Here is a 23932-nt window from a genome sequence, read left to right as displayed (position 1 = left end):
ACATAATTATATTTATGATTATATTATAATATAATATAATATTATAATATTAAAATTATAATATTATTATAATATATAATATTTATATTTATATTTTATTATTATATTACATCATGATTGTATATAACCCAAGGATTATTTTTCTTTAAAAAAACATATTTATATGCAAAGCAAAGAATATGTTTTAATTTTGTTACTATTGTATATATATATATATATAAGAGTAACAAATATAATAAAAAGTCAAGTTTTATGTATCGTACGAATTACTTTTAATTAAAACGTTCAAGAGTATTTGTTTGACAATATTTTTCGTAGACATATTAAAAAGCTGCCGTTTCGCATGTACTTCCATTATCATTATCATCCTCGTCATCCTTTCTTTTTTATCACCTATTATCATCTATTATCTTCTCTCGTAAGTAACAATCTCAAATTAATTAATGGAAACGTGTACATGACCCGAATCACACACGATCCGACAAAAGCAACAGCAAAAGTGTGCGATAACGTTTCTTTTTTTAAATAAAAAATTATTAATATATCTATATATAATATATAAATAAATCAAAATATCTATAATATAAAATCAAACATATGTTACACGTTTGCCACTTACAATTAATTAATCACGTACAATATATCGTATCCGATGCTACAGCAATATGCAAGTTTACAAAGATCATCTTCTTTTTATAATTGTTGTAGATCGTTAAACAATCGTGCAATCGCATGATTGGGAAGAAACAGTTTTTTTCTGAAGAACCTTGTTGATTTTCGCGATTAATCGGATCGTGTATGAGGCGCTCCTCAAAGTTATGCGATTAAGTGATTTTGTTTGAAAATTGGCTACAAAACTTATGGTAAATCAGTCGGCTTTGTAAGGACCCCGTCTTTCAGACTCCTGCTTCCTCGCTGCAGCTACATTGAATTATGCGTACAAATTATTTTACATTATTCCGAGATCGTTTTATTAATACAAAGAATTATTTTTAAAAAATTCTCACGATTTTCTCCCATAATTCAATGTAACAAATGAAAGCGAGGCGCTCCAGGAGTTTATTTGGAGAACGGAAATACATAAATGGAATCCAAGCTTGAGAATTGGCTCAAAAAACAAAAAATGTAACGATGTTCGATTTAATTAACAATTCAAGAGAAACAAGCGATCAAATAAAACGATTAAATCATGATCAATTAAAAACATTTAAATATTTGAAAAAAAAACAATCTAAAAATCCAAGAACTTAGGAATAGAAATTCCAAGAGGATAAGGAAGTCTTTAAAATTACAAGAATCTAAAATTTCAAAGATTTCTCGAAGTTTCAGGCGATCAAAGATTTTGAGAATCCAAAGTTCGAAGAATTCTAAAGTCCAGGAAAAGAGTTTCTAAGGATCAACGATCTCAAGATTCTAAAATATTTTATCATAAACGGAGAAAATACAAGACATCATTCGACGAGAAACAAGAGAATTTGAAGAACTCGCGTTTCAAGAATCTAAAGTTCTAATGGTAACCTGATTTTTAAAAATGTATACAAATTGTAAGAAGACTGTAGATTTCCTACGGATCTAAAGATAAAGAAAAAAAAATAGGAAGGCTCAAATTTAAAAACATCCCTGAACATCTATCTAATCCCTATAATACCAAAAAAATCCTCAAAGCTCAAGATCCACAGATTCTTAAGGCTCCTGGGATCCTCGCCGCGGCTATGTCAGATTGTGACGTCAGAAGCGAGAAAGCACAACGCTAATTGATGATAAAGGGAAAAGGATAGTTTTCGAGATATTTTAAGAGTGCGCTGAAATGTTGTTTCACCGATAGATCTTTTCATCTCGAAATGGCATCTAAGAATTTTTAGCGTGCGTTTCTCGCCTCTGACGTCACAATTCCAACGCAATCGGCGAGGAGCCAGGAGCCTTAATAAATGTACAATTAAACGAGTATCAAAGGAAGTAAAAGCAAAATTTCACTATGGATAGCCGAAGTGCAGGAGGATCATACTCCGTTGACGCGTTTTATCGCCAACGATGATATATATATATATCATTACAATCCTTGTAAAAGACATAATTAATTCCCGCAGTTCGTTGTGAGTATAACAACAAAAACAAGTGCACGTCGCAATCGCTGAGCGATGCAACTCTGGAGGACTTCTATAAGAATTCACAACGAGATGAAACTTCAGGATTATGCCTCGTAGATTTAGCATTATGACACTGTAATCGGTTCTTGTCGCTCCGCGCTCGTGTAACTCATACAAATCGCATACACACGCATACACACACATTAATTAATTCGTCTCTCTCGCCAGAGTTACAGTCGTCGTTATTAATTATATAATCGTATTCAGTACATGTGTGATATTTACATATTACGTTCCACGATCGATCGAACACCTTTGAATACGTTGGCGCATTTTTGGCAAGGCGTTTCAAGAGGTGTTTCAAAAGGTGGGGATCGCGTTCAAAAGGTCTCAACGCTACTATATAAATAAGTACGCTCGTCTCCTCTCGTCTGCGCAGCCTCTCGCTTGCTCAGGATCTCTCCTCGATCTTGAGCGTCCTTGAGCAGTCCGAGCCACAGCAGTCTTGGGCTTTTAATTCTATCCGGTTTCATGTGGAATGTTCGACACCGAGTGTCCCAGAATTTACAGCGATACAGTTTGACAACGAAGGACTTATCCCCGAGTCTTTCGCGAGTGTTTGACAATTCCGCGGGGAAATTATTCTGAGAGAAGGATGCAAATCTGTTAACATCTGACATGTAAAAGTCTCGCTTTGAGCAAAATTCGGAGCGAATAAATATAAATTACGAGAAAAACGATGTCCCTTAAAATTACAAAGTAATTATAACAAGTCTGTAATGCATACAAGCTGTCTCTGATCAATTTCTTGTTCCTTTTTACAAAAAGATTTTCATCCAGATTTTGCGACACAAAATATATCTATTAAAAAAGAAGTTATTAGGAAAAATTTGTACCTGATATGAGATATTAATTGTATATTATTTTAATCTTTTATACTATTCAATATTAAAATATTATTAATAATTCAAAATCATATTCAATATAAATGTTAACATTTAATTGAAAGACATTAATTAAATAATATGCTAATATTTAATAACTATTATTGAAAAATATTAATATTTTTATTTTAACTTTTAATATTTATATATACTTTTATATTTATATTACTAACAGATTGTGTATATATATTTATTATTATTATTGATATATATTTGTGGGGTACAGGGTCCACTCGTGGTATTTAAAGTACTCAGGATATTTAAGTGCTTTCACTCCTTAAGTTCGAATAAAATAATTAAATCTTATTAATGGTCCATTATGTTTTCCAAGCACTCACTACAAGAAACTACAAAATGATGTAATTATTCAAGAAAGAAAAGTTTTCCTAATTAAAATCGGCAATTATAAAGACTCAGAAATGTTAAAAATCCAACATAATTGATCAGAGACGAACTTTAATTAATAATTCGTTGACGCGACGCATTTATATAAAATCGAGGAAAATGACGATTACGTTTCATTCGAAAGATCGATCCTTAGTTGCGAAAAAGTTATATATATATATATATATGTATGTATGTATATATATAAGTATATATATATATATATACATACACACACATACGTTCGTAGAAATAAATACGGGAACAATGCTTAATATATACGTGGCAATATATAACATATATGTATAAGTATGTATATACTATATAGGTACAATTACAAAAAAGTGTACTTAATACGGTTTTTTTATTACACATTTTCCGCGCTCTAAACCCGCTCTAGCAATATAAAAGCGGCTCGCAATTTTATATCCATCGTAAAAGAACCGGCATTTATTAAAGCAAAAATCATGCGGCCGCTAATGTAGAGCAAAACGAGTCTGGAACGCGGCTGTTTAATTCAATCGCTAGTTTTTTTACACACATTCACATACATACACACTCGTTTTTTAAATAGTATTAATAATTGAGAAAAAAATACTTAATAGCAAAAGTATAAGTATGGCGATAACAAGTAAATGCAGAGGCTCAATACGTGGCCCTCATTTAAGGAAACAGATTACACAATTAAACGAAAGCGGAGTAATCTTGAAGAAAACGTTAGTGTGTACCGGGTATCCCAGCGAGAGGCAACTTAAATTATTATTAAAATTATAACAATAATTTTAATTATTAGGAATTATTTCCACTAATTATGCACTTTCGCAATTATTTCAATAGAAAATATTAAAATTTTAATATCTTCTTTCAAAATTAAAAAAAGGCTCAAAAACTGACAATTACAAATTATTTCAAATAATTCATTAATATAATTAAATATAAATTATTTCTTTAAATTAATTTATTACAAGATTAATACTACTCTCTTAGTATTATTATGAATTATTTGAAATAATTATGATTCTTAGTCATTATCTCAGAAATTACTCAAAAAATGTGTAATTTTAATTTCAATCATAGACAGCCTGAGTTATATTTTAAAAGAACCAAAGAGTTTATGTTCGAAAAAGCACAATATTTAAAAAAACTCGCTTACTCGCACAATTCTTTCATAGATATGATAAGAACACGCATCTCTCTAGATGACATCCTATGTGAAATGGACGGCGTCATTTCTTCATTCGAATTTCAAATTCGATTCCCAATATCTCTCAATAAATATAATATATCGGTCATTTAATTCCTTTGCATTTAAAACCCCTTTCTCGAGATACTCTGTACACACCTAGCGTCGAGAAAACCCGCATTATGTATTCTCCTACCGAGCGTCTCTAATTGATATTAACGAACGCGTCTATAATTCACTCTCTAGCTATTTTTTCCGCGCTGCCTTTTCTGCTTTTCGTCGCATTCGCTCCATTTCCTTGCGTTCCTTGCGCTCGCGATCGGCCTGGGCCCTTAGCTCCTTCAGCTTGCGCTTCAGATGCGCCTTGGCTTCGTTGTAGACCCCCAGGGCCTTCAATTCCCTAGACTCCAAACGCAGCAAGTTGCTCCCGTTAATGCCGTTATCCAAAAACTGCGGCGAATAGTGTTCTAAACCGATTCCCGTAAGCCACTGGCAAACCTATAAAAGAATATTTTGTTAATCATTTATTATGACGAGAGGAAAAAAAAGAAATTAAATTATTAAAAAAACTTTTCAGCATAAAATTTCTATTTTTTTTTTGTTTTAGATATTTATTTTTAGAACGATTTGTATGCACGTGTGTGAAAATAAATTTTCTTCTGAATCATAAATTATTTTACTCACTTGTTCTTTGGACCAATCTGCAACTGGTGCGTTCTGCCAGAAGTGAGATTTTTTGTCACCTAAACCAAAGTCGCTTAGGTGAGCGGGCAACCAAACTGTGCTCGAATCTATATTGATAACGCATGCATGATGGAAAAATAAATAAAATATAGCAAGATCTTATTATGCTATTAGTAATCTCTATCGGCAATTAATCCTTCCGATGTTTGCATTTTTTCTTTTACTAATAACTGTTTTATTATTATTATTAATATTCATTTTTTCTTTAAATATCTTAAACGAAAAAAAGAAAAGGTCTTGAAATGAAAAAATCGTGCATTGTTAAAATTGTCAAGCAAGTAAAGCGAGATTATATTTCTCAATAAAGCATTATATTGATAGTGCTTTGACAGGAAGCGAATTGAAAGAAATTTATTCTTAACTTTAACTTAAACTCTCTGACTTTAATGTGCAGGGGCAAATTAAAAGAGATTGGCGCAAATTTGTTTCTTTAGAGATATTCTTGGATTTCAATTCCGAAGGAAGAAAATGCAGGAACTACGTTATACGTAAAATAGCCAAAGTACCTGCGAGACTACCGGCTTTCGAAGGACTAGGATCAACACCGGGAGGACTCACGGAACCGCCGGAAGACAAACTTGAAGGAGAGCTTCCCGGGTGATGCCAGGGCGCACCTCCGGCGCCGAAGTTCGACGGGGAGATCGATACCTTTTTCACTGCAAAAACAGCTTATTTAATTGCAATAAAATCATACTCTTGTTACAATTGTCATTTGTATCTCAAACTTGTTTTCTCTCACCTCTCTGATTAGCCTCGTTAACAGCTTGTCGTATCTCCTCCACTAGATGATGCGTGACCATCGTCGGGTCGTTATGAGGATTGTTGAGATCACTGAAGTCTCCAGAGCTCTCTCGCGAGGAGTCATTTCCGCCAAGTCGCTTCTCCCTCTCGGCTAAAACCTGCTTTAGCTGTTCCGCGAGCGACGCAGGAGGTCCAGTTAAAGCTGTCGAGAAAAATGTAATTTTTCAACGTATTGACGGATATAAAATTTAGAATTTTGTCTCAATAATAAAAAATATATTTTATTATATTTGTTTTTTTTATAAGATTTATATTTGTATTTAAATTTATATTTAAAGATAATTTATGAGTTAATTTAAGGCTTATAATTGACTATGTTTTTTATTAATGTTAAGAATATGAATTAATTATTGGTATTTTTATTAATATTTATTATTTTGATAGTATTTTTTCCTTCAATAAATTTAATTATATTTTATTTAATATTTAAATTAAGGTTAATTCCTACTTTTATTATAACTGAACGGAAAATGAAACTCTATTTATATATAAATTAAATATCATTAGTTGAATTCAATTTTTAATTAATAAATTTGTATGCAGGATACGCCCTTGAAATTATAATGCAGCAAGATAATTCTTCCTGAAGTAAATCTGATAACTTGTTTGATGTCACAATTTGAAACGCATAAAACTTACATGATCAATAATAAATCAATTAAAGCAAATATATGTTCGATATACTTTTTTGCGATTGTGGCCAGCTCTGCTCGGTCATTGCCCTGACTTGTGAGCTAATGGTACTATGCTGCCGGATCATAGTGGCATGTATAGGATCCATGTGCGATTTGCCCTTGAGCGAACTAATGGACGAAGTGCTGGAGTAAGAACTCAAATTGGATTGCTTGGACGTGAAGTCATTGGGCGACCTGCTGCTGTTGTCCTGTGAGGTGAGTTTCGAAGAGGAATCGTCATCCGTGTTATCGCCCGACTCGTCCAGACCGTAATCCTAAAATCAAACTTTACTTATTAATCATCTTCATCATTTAATTACTACAATTGTTTATTTTTAAAATTTTTTAAAATTGCATTATATTTTTAAGAGCACATTAAGCAGAAGGTCTGTTCTTTTCAGCTAAACTAACTGCACTACTTCAGAGTTTTTCTTCTTTCCAATGTAGAGTATAAAATATAAACTCTGAATTAGTGCAGTTAGTTTAGGTGAAAAGAACAGACCTAAAGTATATTATACAGGGTGTCCCATAGGAAATTGTTGAAACTATCAGTTGTCACTTTTTATCAATCAAATAAACTAATATACAAACATTTTATTTACATAAATATTAAAACCTGCAGACTTTCCTCTTTTCTACACAATTTTTCTTTTCTCAATAACTGCATGCATTCAAAAATGACAGCTGATTAGTTTCAGCAATTTCCTATGGGACACCCTGTATTATATGATCTTGAATGAATGAAAAGATCGATAACGCACGGAGCTGCTATTGCTGAGGCCTCCGGATCGTTGCTTGGGTAACTGACGATTCGCCAGACCGCCCCGGCTAGCCAGCTCCGCCTTGCTCTTCCCGGCAGAATTGTCCAGGAGACGATGGGCTGGCACGGCGCGATCCAGTTCCTCCTTCACCGGTATCGGCAGAGGCAGCTTTCTCTCCACAGTCGCGGTCTTGTCACCGTCATCCGGACTACTGAGATCAGAGGTCTCCGTATCTGAGAGCTGACAACTGGTCGACGAAGGTGGTGGTAGTATTTGTCGGCGAGAGAGCTGCGGCGTCACTATCTTGGCAGTCGTGTTGTCGTAAGGCAACCTTACAGGCAGACCAAATCGTCTCTGCGTCTCCGTCAGCTCCACCTCCAGCGTGATCACCTGAAAATATACACATTTTCGCTTTCAGAAACATCTATTTTCCGACTCGAAGTTGTGAATAATACCAGGAATCAGTCAGGGTGTATACTCAAATCTTGGAAATAATTCCCTGAGGATTCCATGATTTTCCAAGTACTTTTGTTCCAAATTCCAGGTAAACTTTAAGTATTTTAAATAATATTTAGAATACAATTTTGAATTAAGTTAATTATATAGATTATATATAATTTTTCAACATAAATAAAGTATTTCTCAAATATAATGTGTGTAATATAGTATTATATTATAATAAAATATATTTTAATATATACTTTATATACAGGATGTCTCATTTTAATGTCTCACCCGAAATAAGTTTTTTATTTTTGATTGTAGAAAAAAATGTTTCAGACAAAAGTTGTATGGTTTCGAGGACATAAGATGGTGCCATTAGTTTAACCTTGAATAGTTGCTTGAAGGACACGTAAAAGTCACCTTGAGGTGAGAAGATCTTGTCTTCAAAACTCAAAAAGTACTTGAGATAAAAATGTTTCATTATAATGCTTTGGAAAGCTCTCGATGTCAGCTACAATAAGAATATGTAATGAAAAGTAGGTGGTTCCATTTAAGAAATTAAAAGTGACCTTCACATGACCCTCAAGCAACTATTCAAGGTCAAACTAATGGCACCACCTTATGTCCTCCTCGAAACCATACAACTTTTGTCTGAAACATTTTTTTCTACAATCAAAAATAAAAAACTTATTTGGGGTGGGACATTAAAATGGGATACCCTGTATAAAACTAATAAATTTTATATTCTTTAAAACTATAACAATTTTTTAAAAAATTTCCCGAGTTTAAATCAAATTCCATGATAATTCCAGGATTTTTCACGGTAGAACAAAATTCTCTGAGAATTCCAGGTCTTTCCAGGGAGTGTACACCCTGAGTCTCTACGAGAGTCGATTTCTTCAGCATCCTACGTACTCTGTCCTTGAGACTCTTCACCAACGCGTTGTACTCTGTGTCTTTCTCTTGCAGCAGTTGCTGATAGAACTCGTCCCTGGCCGCAATGTCCGTTCGCAGCTCTCTGGTGGCTCGTCTCGCCCTGGCATACTTTTGCTGCAACGCCGCGTTCTGCGCCGTCGCCTGCGACAGCATCTCCCTGGCCGTGGACAGGTCTAGGCGGGCAGTACCCAAAGCCCTTTCCGACTCGTGAAGACGCAGTCCGGACTCCCGTAGTTTGGCCGCGTACTCCTCACTGCCCGCTCCGCTGTTTTCCAACTCCACCAACTGTGCAGGAAATAATACGAATTATAACAATTAAGCTTGTACAAGAGATATATGATAAATAATAATAAATATATAATAAAATACAACAAGAAAATGAAATATTTAATTATGTAAAATGTAGTGATGAAATTTACAAATATATTTTATATATTATATCATTATATTGTGTTATATTGAAGAGAAAAGGAAAATTATCGTTATTTAAATCCATCTGATGAGAGAGGTAGGAGACAAAAAAATCTATACTCTTTCAAAGACTGGAACCACATGACAAATGTGCCATCGGAAAGACCCCTAATGACCTTGTCAATGTTATTATTTCAGCCACAAGTTCAAAGAAACAATCAGTAACACAATCTATAAGTTATGAATATTATACATTCAATATTTCATGTATTCTGACGTAGTGCAAGCAGTGAGAAGAGCAAGACAAAAATTTGTAGAAATAAAAAAATTAAAAAAGACAAATATAAAGAAAAGCATGCTAAAGCATAAGTACAAATGCAACGTGCACACAGATATATCAAATATATCTTGTATTTTTCTGAGAAAGATTAGATTTTTTAATAGATTTTACATTAATTTTTTTACATTATTAATATCAATCTTCTTGTTAATTCGCAAGCAGTTACGTGTGTAGCATGAAGAGGATATAATACTAGTTCGATTATGTATAATTTTCTTTGTTTTAATTATTTAAATAACTATTACAATAGTACGTTACCTTTGCTTTGAGCTTTTCAACTTCTTCATCCGCTATTGCAAGTTTATACTGACTCTGCAAGCAACCAACGAGACACATAGCAAAACAAAAACAAAGAAAATCAGTGATACACACCGTGCGATTGCAGTAAATTTACATATGTGACACCCACGCACGCGGACTTTTCATTTACATAGACACAGAAGAATGTACAAAAAAAATGCGCCATATATCATAAAAATACAATTGCTGAAAACATAACTATATATATAACTTATATATAACTACAAAATACATATTATAGCTATATATATAATTTATACGTAACTATATATAACTATATTAATAACTATTTACAAAAAATATTAACAAACACTACTACACACATATACATATCTAAATAAACAGATGAAATATTTTGCTAAATAAATTTGTGAGATAATTTTGGAATAAAAGAAAAAAAAGATACATTTTCTGTGATTGAATATGAAACGTAAAAAACGTAAGCGATGATCAAACGAGATACCTCTTGCAAGAGCAATCTTAGACTGTCTACGTCGCTTTGCGTAGTGGCAGTGTGTTGTGGCATAGATGAGCTGAGTATCGGAGATCGGCTGCGACTAGAGGGTGACAGGTAGTTCTCGATGGGACTGTGAGTTGGTTCCCCTTCGGAGCAGGAGGACATCGCCGGGGAACCGGGGATCCCGCTTATCCCGCTGCCGATCGAGATATCTTCGCTGCCTCGTTGACCGTCCGGGGAAGCATCGGAGAAGTTGAGTTTCCTGGTTCACAATAAATGCCAATGAACGATCTCTTCCTTTTAATTGGCACATTATAGAATAATTTGCATTTATATATATATAAAATTTCTTTCTATTACTTTCATCCTTCTTCTCTTCTCTCTGATGTGTTTATATGCTAATGAATTATGTTTGTATGATTTAGATTTACAGGGAATTGCTGAAACTAATCAGCTATCATTTTTTAATGCATGCAGTTACTGAGAAAACAATAGTGTGTTGAAAAGAGGAAAGTCTACAGTTTTTAATGGATATAAATCAAATGTTTGTACACCAGTTTATTTGATTGAAAAAAAGTAACGAAAAAAGTGCTATTATAAAATAAAAAATGACAGCTGATTAGTTTCAGCAATTTCCTATATGAAATATATCCTGTACCTGTTGGCAGCGTTTGCCAGCTCTCTTTCCTTGTCCGCCTGGAGGCTCTGTCTGATCAACATCGCCACTTCCGAATTCTTGGGGTCCCTCTCCCTGCCAATTACGAATCGCACGAGACCGGAAGTGTTCCTCAGCACACTGGCGGCGTAAGCCTGCGTCACGCCGACCAGACTCTTCCCGTCGACCTCGACGATCTGGTCGTTCACTTGGATCCGTCCCTCGCGTGCAGCCGCACCCTTGTCCGTGATAGTTTTCACAAAAATGCCCAGCTTCTCCAGACCCGCGTCCGCGCCCACGCCCATCCCGATTATGCTGAGACCCAGGCCCTCCGGGCCCTTCATCAGCTCGACTGGGAATACCTAAGTTGTTTTTTTCTAATTAGTAGCAGCGCAAGCATGTTTTCAATTGAAGAATGCTTAATCGAAAAGAAATAAAGCTTATCGCTGGTTCCCTCAGCACTCCAAGATGCCTCGAGCTCTCATTGGAGTGGCCAACAAGTGTCGTCATGGAATTTTAGCGAGCAAGGATAGATCATCATCATCATCGGGAACGCAAGAACTTTCAGAGATTTTATACCGAATCGTAATAAACAATTCAGACCAACAATTTACTGAGAATTGTCTCTCTGAGTTCTAACCCGCTATTTTTCTTGTTTTCTAATAAAAAAAAATTCTAAACAATCAGGAAAATCGTTCGCAATATTACCTCCATCTTCTCAACGCGTTTCTCCAATTCGTACTCTGCGCTAGCTGCGACAGGATCAACGTCCTCGTTGCGACGATCATATTCGTTGACCGAATGCGTGGAGTAAACGCGCATGGGTCCAGTGTCGAAGGACACCTTGGTGGTCTTCTTCACGGGTATGGTGGTCGGGTAATCCTCGTCGTCCTCGTCGGATTCCGGAATTCCCGCGACCTCCATCCAAAAGTGGCCATCCTCGAAGTAATGCACGCCATTTTCCACGAGTACCTGAACAATCCAGAGATTTAAGTTCATAGAATTCTCCTCAAGTTCGATCATCACCAAGAAAATCATCGAAAAATATATACTTTCTACTTCATATTTTTTGTAAGAAATAATATAATGAACTTTCTAATAACAATACTAATAATGTTTAAAAAAATATATCTATATAGGTTTTTTATTCATTTGTTCACTAATTTTTTTATTACTTTTTGTGATTTAATCTAGTTAAAATATATATATATATATATATATATGGATATTGATAGTGTTCTATATTATAATATATATTACTATTTTTTGTTCTTAATATTTTTGTAAAAATAACATAAATAAAATGTCTAATAAAAAAACTAATAATGTTTTAAATATATATATATATATTTTTTTATCAATTTGTTCGCTAATTTTTTTATTACTTTTTGTGATTTAGTCTAGTTAAAAAAAATATATATATTGATAGTGTTATAATATATATTACTATTTTTCCTGGAGTCGGAATGTATTCATCCTGATGCTCGGTTTCGGTGTCGTCATTAGCCTCCTGTGTGTCGTTCAAGCTGCTGACGGAGCCTAGGAGTCCGCTCTCGCTTCCAGTCACTGATCCTATTTGGCTCTCCGTCAACGAGTCGATTGTCAGGTCACTGCGGGATCTTTGGGACAGGCTGAAACAGAGATAACGACAACGAATTAGCAACAAAACCGCAATTAGGATCTTAAGTCGAAGAGAATCTTATCAACAATTCTAAAAGAGATGGGATCCAACATTATCCAAGAGTGAAGAAAAAGTATCTAATATTCAGGACTATAAAAATTCTAGGAGTACAAATATCGAGTATTCGGGAGAAGTCGAGGATCAAAAAAAAATCTTAAAGTTCCTGGAACCTCGCCGCGGCCAGATTGTGACGTCACATGCTGCTTTCTCACCTCTGACGTCACAATTCCAACACAGTCAGTGAGGAGCCAGGAGCCCTAAAGGTTCCAAAATCCGTCGCGAAAAAACTCTCTGAAAAATATCGATAAATAGAAATGAAAAATGCAAAAGGGGAAGAATAAAGTGCAAAATAAGAGGGCGTGAAAAAAAATAAGCTCGTTCACCTATAATCATGAGTGGCGCTATTGATAAGACTGGAATCAGGAGCAGACAGGACATCGGACAGCCAATCGGGCGTGTTGTCCTGTTGGTCGTCTCTGCTATCCTGTCCTTCCTTATTCTTGTCATTAGAAATCCCGTCATCACCTGCCATCGCGCCATCGACACCGGTGGGAGACAGCAGCCTCGCTATCTCCTGCGCCTCCTCGTCCGATAGCAATGCCGAACCTTGTCTAATTTGTACGTTCACTTTGTCATTCAACTTTGCTTTTACCAGCCAACAATTAGCGTCGTCGCTGACAACTCAATCAATCTCGCGAATTAAACCCGACAGAAGCAGTCGTATCATGATTTCGAAGACATTCTATCATTTTATTTTCACGCTTTCATTTTTATTTAACATAACTTTCATTTGATTAGCTTCTTTTTCTTTTACAAATAATTTTTTTGTATTTTTATATTAAAAATATTTTATATTAAAATATTTTTATATTTTTATATTAAAAAGACTTTAATATAAAATATTATTTTAATATAAAATATTTTTATATGAAAATATTTTTATATTAAATTTTTATATTAAAAATATTTTAATATTTTTTTTATGGGAAGATAACTGAAGAATATTTTAATCTTGTAAATATTATAAAATGACATACCACCTGCTTCTGTGGTCTAATTACAAAATAACAAATTGCAATGTACTCACCTGATCTTTTTCTCTAAGATTCTGCATAGGCCAGGGGGCGATCGGGAGATTTGCATTTAAATAAATACGAACGTATTAGAATCGAAATAAAAAGAAACAAGGTCGTTAATATTAAGCTTTTTAAATCAAAAGTTACAGTATTAAATTACCAAGCTGCAGCGCAAAACAAATATTGAATATAACATCATTCCAGAAAAACACCTTTTCTTTTCATAAATAACTGATATTGATGCATTAATATATAAAATAAAATTGTCTAAAAACGCGTCTCTAAATTGTTATCGTCGGACTTCTCGTTTATAAAATTGCAAATGCATTCTAACACATCACAGATGAAAAATTCCTCTTCCCACTCGCATAAATCACTCACCGGGAGCTCAGCAGGTTCTCAGCCTCGTCCGGAGTCATGGTGTCCGGCGTCACCGGGGTGATGTGATTGACGGCGGTCTTCGGAGAAACCTCCGTGATCTTGGGAGAATTATTTTGCATCTCCAGGCACTCGAGATTGGTGACGGTCTTAGTGTCGCTGGAATCGCTGTCCTCGATCTGGCTGCTCTCCGAGGCGGAATGCTCGAGGGATTTCCTGCTCGCGGAATGTTTCTGCGAGAGCTGCGCATTAGCCGCCACCGGCGAGCCCTGGTTGTTCAAGTTCTCCGACAGTCTGAGCTTCGCCAGCTCGGCCTTCTGCTTCTCCTGCTCCCACGTGGTCTGGATCTGCTCCGTCGTCGCCTCCGTCTTCCGGTTCAGCACGTTGTTCACCGCGGCGATGCACTCCTTTCGGTTGCCGATGTCGGAGTTGGCCAGCTCCGTCGTGTACTTCTTCTCCTCATCGTTGCTCTCCTTCGCGATAGACCCGAAATTGTTCATTTCCTGGCCGCGATTGTTCACCCGATCCACGCTGTCGATCTTGCTCTCCGCCTCGACGAAGCTGGAACGCTTGCCGGACACCTCCTCCCTGTTCTTCGCGATCTTCTCCCTCACGCTGATCTTGATCTGATCATTCTTTGCATTCGAGACGGTCTTCTGGCATATTCCATCGCTGCTGGGCTTCGTCTTGACGTCCTGCAACGCCTCCCCCGATGTGGAATTCATCTTTATTGCTTCCGTAGTACCTATACTGTCATTCTTCATTTCTACACTTGGTTTAGTTTTGCATTCGACATTACTCTGCGAAACTATGTCTTCGCTCTGCAGCTTTTTAGCATACGGAGAAGGAATAGGGATATCCTTGTGCTCCAGCGGAGGATACTCCTGGTCAGAACTGATGACAGAGGGCGGACGTGGACCTAGACCAGCTGCCTGGAGATCAAGACGCACGTGAGAACGTCGAATCACCGTAGTTGTGTCCGTTTCGTTAAACTGGAACTGATCCTTCTCAGAGAAGCTCTCCATGTCCGAGATGCAACTTTGATACGTAGCTGGTTTCTCCTGATCCTCTGTCTCCAAGTCATAGCTATTGCGACCTGGTTTTGAGAAATCAATTGGGAATATTAGAAATACTGAAGAATTAACTCTTATTACGTTATAACAAATATTTATCAAAAGTAAAAGTACCTCCACAATCGATGCAAAGCAATCGCAGGCACATAATTTTTTGTTTTTGGAGTATGTAGAGCTTCGACAAATTTCATGTATAAATATTGTATTATAGTCTTGTATATTTTTGCAATTATAGGGTATTATCACCAGAACAGAATATAATCTCCATCTTAATTAATTAAATTGTGACAAAAACTTGATAGTCTTATATTAAAAGAGATGTAGATTATTTAATAGAATCCTATTCAACTTTATTTCAAGTTATTTAAATAAATGATTAATTAATATGTATTTATATCGAAGTAGCAAATAGTATCCAAATTATTGTACAACTTTTATTCTATATTTATATATTGTTTCTACAGAAAAATATATATTTACATGTTAATATTTAATTCTCTATTTAAGTTAATTTACTAATACAGAAAAAATACTCAGCATAAAAACTTTTTAATGTTTTCTCTTGTAATATATTGTTCACTTCTCATTTTATTTCTTCAATTTATACATAATTTTAAAAATTTATTAGTTTACTAATTTATATAAGAAATATATTATATATAAAATTTTAAATAAAGAAATGTTTTATGTGTACACATAAACCTACTCCTTGCTCTCCCAAAAAATATTAACATATTCCAAATTTTGTTATATATATATATATATTTGTCAACAATACTAATATTTTCTATTTTCAGAAATTTATATATCGTGTGTTCATATATCAAGGTATTTTACAAACTTGCCGTTTATAAAATGCATTACAACTCATTCTACTGTCAGAGAAGTCATTACAGTAATGAGAAATTTGCTTGGAGCACAACATTGATGATTTTGAAATTCCAAAATTCGGCGAAAAGTCCCAGAGACACTTTTGCAAAGTAAGTAAACGCGACGAGAGGCACGAACGTTTGGCCGCTGGACAAGCTACAGAGTGATTTCTATAAATAATACCGTGGCACACCGGTAGGAGAAGGCGACAGAACGGAAGAGAGGGAGAAAAGGAAGGGAGGAAGGAGGCTTGTGTCTGATACTTTTACTTTTTGGCATTTTGGCCCACTGCCATCTCAGCCCACGACAACGAAAATCGTTTGGCTTCACCAATATTTCGCGAAAATGCAGCAAAACAAATTACCTATCATATTTTAATTTATCTCATGTAATGTTTTTAATATTCTCATTATTATTATGGTTCTTAATAATTTTAATTAATATATACACATATAAAATATTATTAATTTTGAGTAATTGATTAATTAATTTAGGATAATAATAGTTAAAATTATATATATATATATATATATATATATATATATATATATATATATATATTAAGAACCATTTCATATAGCACAAGTTTGCAGCAATATTGCAGAAATATTATATAGGCATAATTTTTGTAATATAGTTTAAACAACGTTGCAGCAACATTTCAGAAATATTATGAAAATAAAATTCACGCAAAAAATATTAGATACAGGCCATTCAGTCCGATCAAGTATTTGGCACATTCCCAATAATCCAATAGTAATATTACATATTTATATTGCATTATTGCTGCAATGTTATAGAACAATATTACTGAAAGCGGACATTTTACCGTTGCTGCAACCTTGCAGCAAGATTGCTGCATCATTTCACAATGATGTAATATTGCAATGAAATGTTGCCACAATGCTGCTGCAATCTTGTTGTGCTGTATGAGATAATAATGCACGAGAATATTAAAAAAAAAAATTTCTTCTAATATCTCATATAAATCACCTGTCTGATGCTTTTCCGACATTTCCTTCTCCGCCTTCTCCTCCTTGCTGTCCTTGGAGGGCGAGCTAGGCGAGCTCATGCTGGACGAGGCGCTGTCGGTACCCGCGGAAGGCAGACCCAGTTCGGACTCTGGAGAACGTATCAGTTCGGCGCCCTTCTTTTCATCCGCCACGGTGTCTTTCCTCTTCGCATTCGCGTTGGGTCTGGCCCAATCGGGTCTAGGATCCGGCCTGACGACGTCGCCACGCGCCTCCGTCTCCTCCTTCGACGGAGTTTTTACGTCTTTGAAATCCACGGTTCTCTTCAGGATCTCGTCGTTCTTCGCCAGCCACTCGTTCCTCCACTCGGAAGTCTTTGCCGGCGAGTGAATCGGGCTGGGAGGACAATTGAAATACTCCGGCGCCTCCAGCAGATCGCTCTCCCTCCTTACTAAGACGTTATCCGTCGAGACACTTCGAGTTGGACTAGAAACCTCGTAATGCAATACTGACGACGACTTGGTTTGCTCGGAAGAGTCCTTATTGAATTCATTTGTAACGGCAGTTTTCGATTCCGCAGCTTTCTCTGCGATCGTCGAGCTTTTTGTACCTTCTTTCGATCCTTCAGTCTTTTCTCTTGAGTCCTCTATTGGCTTAGAAATCGTACTTCTGAATACTGGTGCTCCATCCGCAGATGCGGAGTGCTTCGAAGCTTCTCTCGAGCTTTCCGTCGACTTGGAAATCGCATTCTTACCTCCTTCCACAACCGGCGAGCCTTTTGAACTTGGCACAACGGGTTTGGAAATCTCCTTGGCATCCTCCGCTGGCCTAACGACTATAGTTTTGCTTCCCGGAACTGCATCTACAGATGCCGAGCTCTTCAAGTTCTGCAAAATGATCTTGGGGATGTCCTTGGAGTTCTCCGTAGATTTGGAAGTTACAATTTTGCTCCCTGAAGTGGCCTCCGGAGTCGCCGCGCTCTTCTGACCCGCACCGACCTTGGAAGCTTCCTTCTCCGCTGATTTCAAACCCGTCTTGGGGGTCTTCTGCACAACCGCATATTCCGGCAACGCGGAATCTTGAGCCTTAGCAGCGTCTTGACTCTCCTTCGCGGTGTCCTGGTGCTTCTTCGTTTTCTGAACGACGGCGTACTCGGGAATACTCGGCGAGATGTCGTCGAACCTCTCCACCGTCGCGTATTCCGGGCTCTCCAGTAGGTCGGACGGGTTGATGGCGATACTAGCCGGTCGTTCTCTCCTACCGACCGCGGACGAGTTCCGGACAGGCGGTGGCGGCGGTGGAGGCGAACGTGCCGAGCAGAAGCTCGCCGACCTGGTGGCCGGATTGGTGGAGTCGTTGACGCCGGTCGCGCTCACCGTCGAGCTCTGACAGGCGTCTACGGACGCCGACTGCGGAACCTGAGCGTTCTGCGAGTTCAGGGACGTCTGGACCAGCGAGCGATTCGGATCGGAGTTGTAGCGACTCGGTCTGGTCTTGGAGAAGTGGCTGGTCCAGTTTCTCTGCTTCTCGATCAGCTCCTTCGAGTTCGGCCGACGTTCCGGTTTCTCCGGCCGTTCCGGACGGTCGTTCTCTTTGTCCAACGTCCGCTCGACCTTGCTCGCAACGCCGGGACGCCGCTCCGGGGCGCAGTGGCCGTTCTCGAAGTGCCGCTCCGCGTTCAAAGCCGGCACGCTGGCGCTCCACGTGCTCAGATGTTCGCGACTGCCCGGCGGGGAAGGTGAACGAGGTCGCGGTGACCTCGTGGGAGAGGTGCACCCGGAACCCGAGTTCGCGGAGCTGGACCGGGACCGGAGACCGTGCAAGTTGTTGGGCTTGGTGACCCGGTCGACCCTATTCAGCAAAAACCAGAAAATTAATTATGAGAAAAATTAATAACAGAACATTATGTAACATTATATAATATATTATTTATACATATATCATGTAATAATATACATACAAGGTGTCCCATAGAAATTGCTAAAAACTAATCAGCTGTGATTTTTTAATTCATGCAGTTATTGAAAAAACAAAAATTGTCTGCAGTTTTAAATAAATATAAATAAAATTTATACCAGTTTATTTTATTGATAAAAAGTAATGAAAAAGTGATAATAATCACATAAACTAATACTAAAGATTTAATAAGACAGCTGATTAGTTTCAGTAATTTCCTATGGGACACCCTGTATAATGTAATGTAATGTAATAATATATAAATATAATGTAATAATAAATTAATAATATATAATATATAATATTGTACATAATATATAATATATAATAAATAAATAATATCTAATATATAATAATGTAATAATAAATGTAATAATATATAAATATAATGTAATAATAAATTAATGAGAGAAAGAGATTAATTTGACAAATGGATTTATGTGATTATAAATTGATAAAATCAAAAACCTCTGATCAAAAATGAAATAAAATATAAAACCGATACTATTAATAAACCTTGATGACATAATAAATATAGGATAAAGATATCATTTAAAAAAAAAGATAGAATTTCATTATTCAAACACTTACGGTCTGTTCGATTTGTTTTCCTCGCCGAGCTTCTCGAAGAGAGCTCGAGCATTGTTAAAACGTGCCACATGACTCTCCGTTCTGACTACTGTTACTTGCGTCGGGGATTCTTTCAACGGAACAGCTGGCTCCTTAAATCCCTCCGACATAATATTGTTCGTCCTATGGCTTAGATTGTCCAATTGCGGCTTGGACTGGAAGATGTTTGCGATGGCTGACACCTTGGAGCCACCGACACGTTTCTTTTCTTCTATAGCTGCCATGTCTGGCGGTAACTTGGGACAAGAAAAAATTATATTATTTATATTTTTAATATTGTTTTTTATTATTTTACATTTTATACTTTAATTTATTAATTTTTTTAATTATAATATAAAATTTCGCCTCTTCTTTCATAGAATCTCAAGATGTTGCTATCAAATTTTGGGGAAAAAATGTGTGAATTTATGTATTAAACATATTTAAAAAAAGTTAATTATTAACATCTGTTAGTATTTAAAAAAAGATTTGTTTTGACAAAGCATTTGACCAAATGTCAAATTGAAAGTGACCAATTATCAGTATGTAATAAAATGCTGTATTGATATCTTACCTTGCTAACAATAGATATGCAATTATGTATAGATGCTAATTATTCAAGCGTTTCAGCCCATTGTCATTCATGCGTTTCATTGCAGCAACTTCTACAAAAAGAGAAATAAAAAATATTAAATCTATATTTTAATTAATAATTATTAAAGATCATTGATTAGAGTATCTAAACAAGTATATGTTTTTTTTGTTTGTACAGGCGTGTATGTGTTTTTATACAAACTCATATTTATACATTTAACTATTACTTAATAAAAAATAAGTTTTGTTTTTCTTATTTTAATTTATTTTGTTATTTTTCAATAAACTTTCAATTATATTTTTTAGCTACAATTTAAGTTTGACTCGATTTTAATCAATTAAATGAATCATATTAAATTATCAAATGCTATAAATAATGTGTATACATTCGAAAATAAATTTTGATTGATATTCACAGTTGAAATCTGTATTTAGATATCATGTCTTTGTGCTGTATCATAAAAACACATACTTTCCACTACTCGTCTATAGCTATCACACATTAGCACAGTCAATTGGATTTCCTGACCTTTACAGAATTCGAATATCTACCTTTCCTAGAAAATTAATACCACACATTTCTTCTTCCGAAATTTAACTTTTGTTTAACATTCTAAAAATAAAATAAAAATAACTTAAAATAACAAAAATATAAATAATATACTATAAAAATAAAAACAAAAGAGAAATTCAAAATTAAAATCTTGTACCATAACTATAAACATTATTTTGTATAACAAATTATTGTGTGCGAATAAGAAATAATAATTTAATAATTAAATTCAATTGATATAATAATTCATGTAATAATTGGACTTTGATAAAATGTAATCAACACACACAAATTTTTTAAATAAATCTCGAATTATTATAAATTCACAGAGTATCAGAAAAAAAATATCAATAAAAGCAGAAAAATTGAATGATACAGACATAAGATATATTATAATAAGTAGGTCTGTCTCTCTTGTCTGGGCTTCAAACTCTCCTCCCATAACACACCATACTATAGCAATCAATACTTGAGTGTTGTTCCTATGGTAGACAGGTGTGAAAAAAGTTTTAATTTTGCATCACACATATAATTATCGATGTAATGGTAGATTGATTTATATTGTATGGTTGAATGATGCTTATTATGGAATTCATTGACAAGTGCTGTATCTAGAAAGATATATGCTAAGTATTATATATATATATATATATATATATATATATATATATATATATATATATATATAAATACTTAGCATATATCTTTCTAGATACAGCACTTGTCAATGGATTCCATAATACAACAACAAATCTATATATATATATAGATTTTTAATATTTGTTGACAATAAGTATATCTATACACAAACACACACATAAACACAGCTATCTATACTCCTGTGACTCATTAATGCGACAAATTTAATTTTTCCTTGTTTTTTCTTTAATATATATTGGAGTAATAATAAACAAGCAGGTTTCAGTTATCTAACCCAAATATCTAATCATAGATATCGTATAAGATAATATGATATCAATTAAACTCTAATAACTATGAAATGCATAATGATACTTGATGACTTTAGTACACAAAAATATTATCTTAATTTCCATTACAGAAAACACATTTAATACTTAAATATTCTTCAACTACAAATTGTCTTCAACTTTCACTGTTCTATTAATAAACTTACAAATTGATAAAATAGCTCAAATTTCAATGTCAAATTTCACAAATTTTGACTATTCACAAAATACTTTTGCAATTATCAGCGAGTATCTTTCTCAATTTTGCGAATTCTAATAATAATTTTTTAATCATTCATTAAACAGCTATATCTCATCAGTAAACGTGATTCTATGAAAGTAACAATTTTAAATGCAGCAAAATCAAAATATCACGAAGAATTAATAATACAATTTTCATATATCCATTGATTCTACAACCTTCTTCAAATAAAACTGCTGCGCTCAACGTCAAACATCAAACTTCCAGATTGCATTATACAATTCCACTGTCGCTGTGATATAATTTCCAATAATCTCACAATAAAAGAACAAGATTGAAAATGAAACAATACCTATCTGCAAATTCATCAAATATACAAAAGGAAACAAGATTTTTCAATCCACTCTTCCCTCATCATCAATTACTTGTAAATTACTACCCAACTTCACACAGCTTCAACTTATGGTGTCCATAAAAAAAGAGAAAAAAAATCTCAATACACACAAACGCTATGAAATGCCAATTAAAAAGTCGGCGCGTCATCTTCGTATTCGTGAAAATCGCCAGAATTTCATGAAACAAAACACCTTCCCAATCGCCATTACACCCCATAGGATGGAAGCCTCCCCCCTATAGGATGGAAGCGTCGCCTCGCCGGAAGTACCGCGGGAACGTCGTCGTCGTCTTCGTCGGCGGCGGCCTCGGCGTCATCCGGAGCCGCGGAAGCTTCGGTAAACACAAAGCGCGCAAAAGTCACGGATCTACTTTTCCAACTGACCCGGAAGACGATGTCACCATGTGCGCCCGAGCATCTCTCCTCTCTCTCCTTCTCTCTCTTTCTCTCCCTCCTCTCTCTCTCTCTCTCTCTCCCTTTAATCGGCACAAGCCGCACGAGTCCGCACGACTCCGCACGAGCACGCACGAACTCTTCCTCGGGAGCGCTCCTCTTATCTCGCCCTTCCTCGAAGGGCCGCGCCGACGAGAGGAGTTCGCCGAACCGTTCGCAATTCAACGTTTAACGTCGTTAACGAGACGTGATCGCCGTGACCGGCGAGCTAGAGCGACGTCGATGCCCCACACACATAACACACAACATCGCATGTACACACATACATACATAACACACACACACACACACACACACCTGTACGATCTATCAAATCCTCGGTTTTCGCGACGTGCCGTTCCGCATCGCGGACACTGCCCGACTGCCTCGACGACTGCGCGAGATCTACCAAGATGGCCGACTGCCATGCTTGTTTCTTCGAAAAAAAAACCCTAGGGATTTTTCGAATTATTTATTCTTAATTTCTTAGAGATTTCTCGAAAATCCCTAAAAAATTTTAAAAACATTTTTCTCAACAATGAAGAACAGACCCCCCAGTGATTTTTTTAAAAATCCCTGGTAATTTTTTTTTAAATCTCCAGTGATTTTTTTTTAAATCCCCGATGATTGTTCAAAAAATCCTTCGATGACTTTTTTTTTTTAAATTCTTTGGTGATTGTTCAAAAAATCCCCCGATAATTTTTCAAAAAATCCCCCGATGATTTTTCAAAAAATCCCCCAGCGATTTTTCAAAAAATTCCCCAGCAATTTTTCAAAAAATCTCTCAGCGATTTTTCAAAAAATCCTCGCTAATTTAAAAAAAAATCCCCGCTAATTTTTAAAAAAATCCTCGCTAACTTTTAAAAAATCCCCCGGTGATTTTTCAAAAAAACCCCCAGTATTTTTTAAAAAACCCTAGTGTTTAAAAAAACCCTAGCGTTTTAAAGAAATCCCCTAGCGTTTTTAAGAAACCCCTGGCGAGTTTCAAGAAAATTTCCCCATAATCATCCCTAGTGATTTTAAAAAATTCCCTAGTGTTTAAAAAATCCCTAGT

The 23932-nt window shown here is 35.5% G+C and overlaps 1 protein-coding gene across 8 annotated transcripts; it reads right to left on the bottom strand.

The window, feature by feature from the left end:
• Positions 1 to 248: 248 nt before the first annotated feature.
• Spn (protein phosphatase 1 regulatory subunit spinophilin) lies at positions 249 to 23261 on the bottom strand. Of its 8 annotated transcripts, none has more exons than XM_029318801.2 (19): positions 23197 to 23261; positions 20310 to 20400; positions 19718 to 19992; positions 17193 to 19021; positions 14260 to 15352; positions 13890 to 13910; positions 13186 to 13413; positions 12569 to 12752; positions 11830 to 12093; positions 11125 to 11483; positions 10473 to 10728; positions 9968 to 10021; positions 8938 to 9243; positions 7579 to 7968; positions 6828 to 7092; positions 6082 to 6285; positions 5849 to 6010; positions 5283 to 5389; positions 249 to 5096 (listed from the first exon to the last, which is right to left on the bottom strand). In XM_029318801.2, the coding sequence occupies exons 3-19, from the start codon at positions 19978 to 19980 to the stop codon at positions 4845 to 4847; spliced, it is 6237 nt and encodes a 2078-aa protein (XP_029174634.2). In that variant the 5' UTR covers positions 19981 to 19992; positions 20310 to 20400; positions 23197 to 23261; the 3' UTR covers positions 249 to 4844. The 8 variants fall into 8 exon arrangements, with proteins under 8 accessions (XP_029174634.2, XP_029174635.2, XP_085336670.1 ...); XM_029318802.2 differs by having other exon boundaries at positions 22640 to 23255; XM_085480544.1 differs by having other exon boundaries at positions 5283 to 5341; positions 22640 to 23255.
• Positions 23262 to 23932: the final 671 nt, after the last annotated feature.

The sequence above is a fragment of the Nylanderia fulva genome, unplaced genomic scaffold, assembly GCF_048542155.1.
Source record: "Nylanderia fulva isolate GAGA-0341 unplaced genomic scaffold, ASM4854215v1 Scaffold15, whole genome shotgun sequence".
Lineage (NCBI taxonomy): Eukaryota > Metazoa > Arthropoda > Insecta > Hymenoptera > Formicidae > Nylanderia > Nylanderia fulva.
This window is presented reverse-complemented; position numbering and strand designations above follow the sequence as displayed.

Bases quoted from the DNA above. Each gene is read 5' to 3' on its own strand.
- Spn (XM_029318801.2), bottom strand. From the start codon at position 19,980: ATGGCAGCTATAGAAGAAAAGAAACGTGTCGGTGGCTCCAAGGTGTCA. The intron at 13,911-14,259 runs GTGAGTGATTTA...TGGCCTATGCAG, and splicing joins GAGAACCTGCTGAGCTCCCG to AATCTTAGAGAAAAAGATCA. The intron at 7,093-7,578 runs GTGCGTTATCGA...GTTTGATTTTAG, and splicing joins GCCTCAGCAATAGCAGCTCC to GATTACGGTCTGGACGAGTC.